Source organism: Crassostrea angulata, chromosome 7, assembly GCF_025612915.1.
Source record: "Crassostrea angulata isolate pt1a10 chromosome 7, ASM2561291v2, whole genome shotgun sequence".
NCBI lineage: Eukaryota > Metazoa > Mollusca > Bivalvia > Ostreida > Ostreidae > Magallana > Magallana angulata.
Window position 1 is genome coordinate 26,800,145 of NC_069117.1, and position 10,966 is coordinate 26,811,110.

At 31.7% G+C, this 10,966-nt stretch overlaps 1 protein-coding gene across 1 annotated transcript; it reads right to left on the reverse strand.

Annotated features, from left to right (window-relative positions):
* Window positions 1–5,910: 5,910 nt before the first annotated feature.
* LOC128156795 (uncharacterized) lies at window positions 5,911–8,889 on the reverse strand. Its single transcript, XM_052819093.1, has 3 exons — window positions 8,699–8,889; window positions 7,751–8,108; window positions 5,911–7,019 (listed from the first exon to the last, which is right to left on the reverse strand). The coding sequence occupies exons 1-3, from the start codon at window positions 8,757–8,759 to the stop codon at window positions 5,927–5,929; spliced, it is 1,512 nt and encodes a 503-aa protein (XP_052675053.1). The 5' UTR covers window positions 8,760–8,889; the 3' UTR covers window positions 5,911–5,926.
* Window positions 8,890–10,966: the final 2,077 nt, after the last annotated feature.

Below are 10,966 nucleotides of genomic sequence, written 5' to 3' on the forward strand. Positions count from 1 at the left end.
TTTAAAACATTTTTAGACTGGTTCCTCCAATATTATCTGTTTATTCAACTGATTCCTGATTCAAATATATACCATTGTTATCTTTAAAAATCATAAAACCTGTGACTAGCTCTTTCAACATATTTAGGATCATTTATTACACTAATGACACTAGTCTTGTAATACGTGTCGAAGAATTCTAAGTTGATCATTTTTTAAACACTTGCGTTAAAAATTGAACTTGATGTACACATATGCAGCTAGTTTGTCATTGTTACTAACCACGGCCAATATGTTCCATCCTTTCATATCCGGGGAGCGCTAGGCGAAATCCAGAATGTAGCTTAACCTGAATCAGAGGTAGCTTGTAAATGAGACAAACTAAAACCTTTAATGCAATATTAAAAAAGAACATGATAAATGAATATATATTACCTTTATATCTAATTCTATAAAACCATGTATTTTCTTTGTAATTAAAAGATAACACAGCACTCGATGATAGCGGCATTTAATATACAATCATGTATATACATATAGTGAAGATTATTTCTAAACACGTGTATTTTTTGTACATTTCAATTTATTTTTATTTATGATAAATCTACATTTTAGCATACATGCTCTTGAATACATTCATGGTGATGCCTACCTTAAAAAACCTTTTTATCATACCAAAAATGTAAATAACCCAAAGCATTCGAAAGTAAACCAAACCTGACTTAAGGAGGGTGAGCGAACAACAACTTCACCACCAGATCTGCCTAAACTTTGAAGATATAATTTGTTAATACTAAGTAAATACTAATGAAGTAAATTTCTGACAAATCATATCGTGGAAATTCAACACTGACATCAAATGTGATATCACACATAAAGCAAATCTTCAGAATCACATCATGTAAATAGGGCTTAAATAATAAACTGTTATTGAGTAAAGAAAAAGATAAATTATTTCATAAAGTTGGGTTTTTCCTTATGTTTATATACCGATCTCTTTTCTAAAAGGAGATCAATACAATGCCACTATCATCGAGCCATCTTAAATGAATTTTGAATATCGTCATTTAGTTTAAAAGTAACATATTTGTGCTCATGAGCAAAAGTAGAACACCTCAAAACCTATTATATCTTAAGTTTACATGACACTTATGGTTTACTCTATGAGTTGACTTTATCAGTATTATATTTTTTCCCAAAAGTGCAATAACTATCATTTTTCAATACAATAACTTGTAGTTTATTTTTAACTATTTGGTATATAAACATAGGGAAAAACCCAACTTTATGAAATAATTTATCTTTTCTGATGATAGTGGCCATTTTTAGACTGTATTGGTCTCCTTTAAGAAAAGAGATCGGTATATAAAAAGCATTCTTTTAATCTGTATTTCTACATGCATGTTTCAGTTATTTTCAGACCGGGCTGAGCTGCTGCGGCAGATCTTTGGCCTCCTCCTGGCCTTCTTTCCACAGTTCGCCACTTTGCATTTGCCTGTTGCTTTTGTCTTCTTCTTTGGCAGCATCTTCACTTGCATTCAACTATGTCTATTGAAAAGCTTCGAATACGGGCCGTATATATATCTAATCTTTTACATTTGAATTCCTATAGAAAGTTCTTTTATACCTGTAGAAAATTCAAAATATCCTATAGTACATGTAATATCGTTGTTTCTATGGGTAATTGTTTTTCAAAGCATGAATATTTGTCTGGTAAAAAAATGCCACCTTGATTATTCGGCTCGGTGTTTTGCATATGTTTACCGTGGGAGAACCCGATTGCTACTTCTACTGACAGTCAACAGCGTGAGACTTTTGTCTTGATAACAAACATGCAGTTTTGCTTTTATGGCACAGAAACGATAAAAAAAAAAATTTTCAATACACGTATAAGATATCGTAAAAAAGCATTTTTTTTCAGCAAAGTGAATAAAGAAATTGAAAAATATAAAATATACAGTAAATTGTATGCGCACCAGTAAATTTTCCAATATTACATTCGTCATAGGATTAAACTCTGCCATTCAATCACCTAAAAGGAAGTCCAAAAGTACGGAAAGATGACTAAATGACATCGCTGTGCCATTTTGTCATCTTAAAGTTATCTCTCAGATACCTTTAAGTTATCTTTCAGTCACCATTAAGTTATCTTTCAGTCACCTTTAAGTTATCTTTCAGTTACCTTTATGTTATCTATCAGTCACCTTTATGTTATCTTATAGTCACCCTTATGTCATCGTTCAGTCTCCTTTAAGTTATCGTTCAGTCACATTTCAGTAATCTTTCAGTTACCATTATGTTATCGTTCAGTCACCTTTAAGTTATCTTTCAGTTTCCATTAAGTAATTTCTCATTTACCTTTTAGTTATCTTTAAGTCTTCTATATGTTATCGTTCAGTCATCTTTAAGTTATCTTTTAATCACCTTTGAGTTTACTGAATGCAAGAGCTTCATCCTGTGAATACTTAAGTATTACGTAAGCGATATATTCTCGTCGTTTTCCATTCAAAATAAATCAGATGCTGCGTTTTAAAAAATCGAGAAAAATGAATGGAACGAATAGTTACAACGCTAAGCTATTATTACTATGATATTGATTTTGAGGATAATGTTCAAATGAATAAATTATGTGCACCAAAAATTATGTTTCAACATCATTTTGCATAACTACTTATTATGCCGCAAACATTTTGTAATATCTGCTTTTTTACTGTTTATATCACTTATCTGCTGCGAGATTTAAACTAAAATATACATGGAATTGTACATGTATATCCTTTGTAACCTTGTTATTTGTGGAGAGGAAGTATATAGGCACTGCCTGTTTTCCAATCCTTTAACACATTCATTTTGATGCATAAATATTGTTTAATTAAGAGCAAATTACATAGCTGCTCAAATGAATTTGGTCTTTTTTTTCATTTCAAAAGTAGATAACACACATGTGACTGACAAAAGTAAATTTTCTCGTTATAATAATAACAACAGATATTATGAGCTTTCAAAAACTACAAATTACGGAATTATTCATGTTTACAAATGATTTGTGATTGACAAACGTCTGTGCCTCAGTAAGGTCAACAACTCCTATTAAATTAAATTCTATCCAAATGTCAACAATTGTCGTTCGATTCTATATCATTAAACATTGCGCTCTAGACAGTGAAAGTAAAACTTCTTTAAAAACATACTTTTTTAAACCAACTGTACTGAAGACAAATGAATTTAGAGTATTTATACCCAGCTAAACGATGGTGTGTAACAAAGATTCAGACACGAAACATCGGGAAGAGGGGGCTGTCCCCATCCCCGTTCCCCACTTTTTGGTAATAGACATTTCTGAATTTAGCTATAAAAATTTATTTTAAAGGAGGTGCTCTTCCCCCTTTTTGAGGGCGCAAAATAAGCTAAATGAATAGCCAAAGAGCATATAGGTTATAAGTACAATGTACATTGTATTACCCTTGTAACATATGACACTTGTATTGTGTGCCAGACTATTTTTAATTGATCATTTTTGCGCTAGAAAATCAACTTGGTATTTGTTATAGATATGTAAACTACAGCCAACATGGACTATCCTCTCTCATCTGAGGAAAGCTGTGAGACTATATTCGATAATAGACTATTCAAGAACAAATTTGCATATGATGCGATACATATACATAAACACAACATACATCTAATCCTTTGAAGCAATTTCTTTTCATGACAAGATAACACAACAGTCAATGATAACGAAATGTACATGTTTATGTAGTGAAGGTTATACTAGAATGCATGCATTTTCTTCCCTGCATTGTATTTCTTTTTCCGTTTTTTTTTCCTTCTCAAACTTTCGGAAATGTCTGCCCCACCCCTTGTAACAACGCGCCTGCGTTGGTTTGCGATGAATGACCCAGGAGGGCGGTTATTATAGTAAAGTTTAAATTATGTGTTGTATCTTCAGCCTTTAAGGGCCCTCGACACCTGGTGACTTTTACTTTTCGAACAGTAGATCAAAACATAGCAATTTCAAACCATTGTGAAACTGACTATGTCACAAAAATTTGTTGTCTATCTCTGTTGCGCAATAGGTATGATATTAGTCTACGTATATGCAGGTCCCAAGTTTGAATGCAGAAAAGACTTTTCTTTTTATAAATAGCAATAAATTATATAATTTTTAAGAATTAATCCTCCCCCAAAATAATTTTTTTTTTCATTTTCAAGTTGAATGTATGCTTGGATTACTTATTTTTGAGGAATAATAAAAATGTATCCGAAACCTTTTTTTTAAAAGGGGATGACCCTTAAACATAAATTATTGCAAATAGAAACTAGAAAATGGACTTTAATCCAGCCAAGTCTAAACAGACATTAATTGAAGTTTTATGGGGAAGAGCTTAGATATTACACGAACCTCACTTTTAAATCTGTGTTTGATTATTATGCTAGTGTCAAGGTGGCATTTTTTCACCCGTGTAAGTTTCAGTTTTCTACAAATCCAAAGGCATACGTACCAAGTGATAGGCCATTGCCTATATAGAGAGAGAGTAATTGATCGCTTTTGATTTCAGAGTGTCTCGCCTGAGAGATGATACATTTACCTTTAAAAACGAATTTCACAAAAGAAAATAATTTTCATGGGAGAAATGATTTTCAAATGGGATAATCTGAAACCCCTGTAGATTTTTTTAAAAAAGAATTGATCATGAATTAATAGCTTACGATTGAAATCTGTTCCATACAGTAATTGCAGTTTCAATTTTATTTTCTCCACTAATGTATACTCATGATCAGTACTGTACGTGAATGTGGAATTTACCAAGTGTACAGCATTTGGTATTTGGGGTTGATTTTAATCAACTATCCTATGAAGTTACTCTGACAAAGTATAACAGTGTTTGGACCCAAGGACAAGTCATCAATACTGACAGGACTTAGAAGTTGAAAATAATCGATAAATTCGATGTAATGTATTCAGAAGCATTGTTTTTTTTTTAAAAACTTACTTATCAATACCTTCAAAATTTTTACATTTTAAATGTTACCAACAGTTTGGATATTTTTTAGTCGTATATACATGTATTTTCGTTTTTTTTAATAAAGTTTCCATCAATGATTTAATTTAATAAATTTAATTAAATTCAAGTCCAGTACAGTATTTTGATTTACAAGGGATTTACATGCATAGCTTAAATAATATATATAGCTTTATTACATGTAGTTTGATTTATAGCTATTTTGTCAAACCTTTCCCTTAAATGTGTAATTTCTTTTAAATGAATCGACCGTTAGAGCACTGAGGGTTGTAAAAAATAAAAGTTCACTTACAAACTGTGTCTTCTTCAGAGACTTTGCACTGAAAGTTCTTAACGGTTTTTTGAAAACTGGTTTATGGCCATTAATTATTTTTTTCAATAAACATAAAGGAAGTCAACTCTAATAAACAGGGCGATAATAAACAGCAAAATGCGAAGAAATCATAGGTATCCACGCCTCAAAGCACACAAGATAATGGACAGTTACCCAAGCAATAGGAATATATTTTTGCTTTAAAGTGTTCCAAAAGCAGCAATGTTTAAACTTTGTTTAATTGGGGCTGCTTTTTGAGAGGTCCATGGTGTAAATTTTACAGCTGTAGCAGTTACATACTTGTGATTTTTTGTCTATTTCTTATAATAATTTTTTTTTCTGAAACACTGTATATAAATAGCTTTATCAAGCTATCATAAAAAGCTTAATAAAATAAATCTAGAGTTGTACTGGACCTGTATATATTTATATGATAGTTTGTAGGATTTATATCATATTTTAATCTTTCAATGTGTTAATCACACCAACAAACTTAATTCTATATTATATATATTTATATCTTTTTCTTCTTTTGACCAAAACAATTTCAAAATGTTTAACTTTTACAAATGACAAACATCTGAAGTCAAAAATTTAATTGTTAAATACATCAATCAACAATCCAATCCACTGGGTATTTCCATGTCGTTACCGGAAGTGACTGGTAATCTCCAACCTTCCACCATACAGCTCGTTGGTTGCCATCTGTTGACGTCAAAGTAAATCTCCAGTATGGCGGAGTCTTAAACTGCCTTGGAATGCCACCGCTTCCGTTTTCATCACTTATGTATTTAAGCGATTGCGCCGCAACTTCAGAGTTTTCTATTGCTATATTATCTGCTTCAATTATGCTGAAAGAGTCCACTGCCTCGTGGACAACTAACCGAAGCTGAGATCCAGCTTGTAAAGCAGTTATCAAGTCAGCTTTAGACCCGTGTGTCACAGAGCCAGCGCTGGAAGTAGAGAGTACCTTAGACCATGACCTTGTCTCAATAAACCACGTGATTGCATGTTTGTCAGCCGAGTTTCCTCTGTTATGAGTGCTCCCAATATTATATCTCACTGTCTCAACATCACCGGTTGTGGAAGCGGTTTGCCAATACCAATAAACATCGGTTTGGAAATCAAAAATTGAACTTTTTGATAACTGACCCAAAAGTTGAGCAGACACATGTCCATTTCTTACATAAAGATTATCTGCTTCTACAATGTACGAACCTATTTTCACTCTGACTCTCCTGCCTGCTAGAACAGCTCCAAAAAGCAGATCTAATGAACCATCTGTTTTATGTCCTAACCTATTGTGACTGTAGGCTTGTATCCAGCAGTCATCCACAAACCACTCCATTGGGGTATTCATGCTATTTTTCCCTCGACTAGTGTGCTCTCCAACATTCCATCGTGACATCTCCAATCGGCCAGTAGTTGACCATATTGTTGCCCACCAATACACGTTTGACTTGAACTCCGCATGATTATTAACAATACTTTGACTGACGTGCCATGGATATTGCCCAGCTACGGATAACCTATCACCGGATACTGCAATATTTGTAAAGCTTGTGATGTATCCATTTTGAGGGCTGAGGACCTTAACGCTAGCGCCGTTCAGTACTGAGTTTGCCAATAGAGATACATCCCCACATTTCCGCCAGCCAGATGCCAGATTGCAGTAGACCGGCTTTGCCTGGCAATTACGTGATCTACAAATCAAAGAATATGTAAACGGTGTGACTGTTGATCCAAGCGCATATTTAACACAGTGCAATTTATTTAAATTTTGTAGAAATATTACTTCTATGTAAATCATGATAAAATAAAATCAGTGAAAATTGAAAGCTTAGTCAGGGGCATTTTAGGCAATTTTTTTTCCAGTACTTAGGCGCCATTTTGTTTTTAAAAGGTTAGTTTGATCATTGATTGACTGGCACTTATTAATGTTTTTTGTCCCTAAACTCTATTGAGATTAATAACTTTCTAATGTTTCAATTGAAGGTAAATGTAATTAAAAAAAATTAATTTGAAAACAAGATAAGTTTCAATAATGCTTCAATCAAGATACACAACTAGTTCTACGAATGTCTTATCAAATTATCAGACGGAAAATAAAAACATTAATCAGGTACAGGTAACTCTTTTTGGATATTTACATGTACAAAGACAAAACAAGTACGTTTTACGTATGAAATATGGCGTCATAATGTAGACTAAGCATGCGACGCTTAGTTTAATTTTGGCTAATGATTTCAGTATGCAACCAGGCGTATCATACTTTGTTCGTAAACTCTACATGTAAGCTGTAGTATTTAATCCTTTTTAGTGATTGTAGGAAATGTTATACACTGAAGGGTAAAATTTGCATATAAACGTATTGATAATAAAACATTGAAAGATTGGCAATGAAACTCACACGCTTCCGTAGTATTTTACTTACCTTGCAAACCAGGTTATATCATATGTCAATTTTGTTTGCCCTCTATCAGTGTGTGCACCAACATACCATCTGGACACATGCACGTGGCCTGATGTACAGATGTTTAAGAACCACCAGTAACCATCACTTCTAAATGTGTTATATCCAGATTTACCGATGTGAAAAAGTGCTTGCACACAAATATTTTCATCTCCAGTCAGAATGGCTGATTGTATTGAGGTGAAATATAAACCATTGCTTAAAGAAAATCTGATATCATCTCCGGCCATCAAATGGTTCACTAGATCACGCTTTCTTCCGTATTTCTCTTTCCCGTCTTTTCCGGTTTTAACGATTGTTTTCCATTTTTCATTACAACCTCAAAATAAAACAAAAGATCAATTAAAAACCATAATAAGGCATTGCTTTGAAGTGGAAGGGCTAGTCATTTACACACAGTTTAGATGTGACACTTTTTCCCGTGTTTCTATTTAGAATTACAAAAATCCGATTTTTTGAAATAATTTTATTTTATTATTATTAAAATTATTATTTATTATTCTCATATTAATGTGGTATCTAAAAACATTATTACAGTCAAAATTAATAAGTTTAAAAATATGTTTAATATGGCCATGGCCGGAAGGTAAACGCACTATCCATAAATTTTAGTTATAATTTGTTACAAAATATTATTTACATATGTAGAAAAGAAAATGTACATATATACTGGCTTAAAGAGTTTAATATCCCTGCCATATCTTCTCACAGAGATCCCTTCTCAGAGAGATTTAAAACATACTCTAAAAAAATCACAATCCAGATCTAATAGCAAGATATTATTTTTGTACAATTTTTTTAGTCATTGGAACACTTTAATTTTACTTTAAAAATAAAGCTTGGTATAGATACTTAACTGGCTCAGCGAGTAATTATTTATATTAAAGATTATTGTAAAGTAAGACTTACCTGATAAAACATATTCAACCAAAAAAATGACAGTTAAGAATATTTTTGCGAGTTGAGCCATTCTAAGACTAAGAGAATGTTCAACTGCTAATTCTGGCTTTATCTCTTTTGCGGAGAGCCTAAAAAAAGTTTGTCTATTAGTTAGAGAAAAATTCTACACTATAATGTTGTATACAATACTCTTGCAATAGAAAAAAATCGCGAACTGATTTTACATGCAAACATACGTAGTTTGATTTTAATTTAAAAACAAAACAAAACAAAACAAAATTTTTTTACCAGCTGTGGCAACAGACAAAGGATCACTTAACACACTAATGACACTTGTAATACGTGTCTGACTATTCTGAGTTGATCAAATTTCATACATTTGCATTAAAATTTTAAATTAATATACATGCATGCTGCTTGTTTTTCATCGATGTTCACCATAGCCTCTCTCATCTTAGGAGAGATACAAAAGGCAATATTACAAAAGAAACATAATTATCATGTATATTTGGTTCATTCCAATTTTGATCGTTTCTTTTCTTTTTAAAGGATAAAAGTACTCAATGTAAAGTCAGAACGATATTTAACATGTATATGTATTGAAAGGAATTCCCAAATGCATAAATTTTCTAACAAATCAATTATGTATATAATAGAGAGGTTGAGATTTCAAACGTGTACGGGTGCGTGTACGTGAACTAGGGGAATCACCTAAATTCTTCGCGTATTACGTCATCAGTTTTTGTGACGACATGGTTTCTACACGTTTTCTAAACTTGTAGAGTGTCGTTTGCACGTAAGTACAAACGTGTAGCTTTCTACAGCAAATAAAATCGTATTTATGAGTGAATGTATTCTTGTGATACATTATATAGATTTTTAAACTTCATTTGCATCAAAATTGATAAGAAATTTACTATTTATTTGGAATTAACTAAATAAATTCATGTCACAAAACTGCGTCGATGTACATACACGTTTATATCCTACAAGTTAAGAAATCTCAACTGATAGATTACAAAAACGTGTACGTGTAGTTTTAACACACGTACGCGTAACCGTACACGTTTTAAATTTCAACCTCTCTTCTACATTTAAACAATTTGTGCCTTTATACAAGATCCGTCTTGGATCATGTAATGTCAATGATTGGCTTGAAATAGTAAAATTATTACACTTATCCATTTGATAAAAAGAGCCTTATTGCTATCATTCACCATCATTTGTTTAGCTATAAACTATTATTGATTAATGAAGAAATTCGTATATTATACCTTCTTGATAATTTTTCTTCTTTTTACAAAGATTTTTCCAGGATTTTAAGGAGATCAGTACCGACTAATAATGACCACTACATGTGTACTAACGAGCCCTTTCAATGTAGTTGTCACTACAGTATTACATTTTTGCAGATGTATATTCTTACGAAAATTGCACAACGTTAGGTACTGGCTATAAATTCAAAACGAACTTTTAGAAATATTTCTCTTGACATCTATCTTTCAAAACAACACTTTATTAAACAATTTAGATGCAAAAATCCAGCACGACAAGAGAAAGTTTGCTTAATTTTACAATGAATCAAAACTGAGATAGAAAATATTAAATCATTCTTCTTTTGAGAATATACTCTCCATAATCCTGTTTACTATTGCATACATTGTTTCTATTGTATCATGGTCATTATAATACATTACAATCCCGCAGACTATATATATATATATATATATATATATATATATATATATATATATATATATATATATATATATATATATATATATATATATATATATATATATATATATATATATGTCTACATGTTTTTAAACGGCTTACTTAAATGTATATTTACATCTACCAAGTATGATTTCTTCTATTCCATACAGAAACTTATTGTAATTCATAGCTCTTTTAAAACTGACAGGCTGAAATCTACAAGCCCTGTTTATCGATCGGTCGAAATCTACAACGATTGAAAAAAAAATCACAGACTGTATGAAATATTTATGATGATGTTAGACTCGAATTCCCGTAGTAGACGATACGACTATTTCTTTTATTTATTTCATGACCTTAGCCCAAATGAATATGCTTTTCATGTTTCTAGCTAGTACTGATATCAAAACAACAAACAATTATGATTCAGATATTTATCCTGATGTATATACAAAACTAAATAGACTTTTGTTTGTTTGGCGTAGTTGTCACTTAATCAAATATGCAAACATTAGATAAGTAGATGAATACCAGATATATATCAGTCAGATATATAGT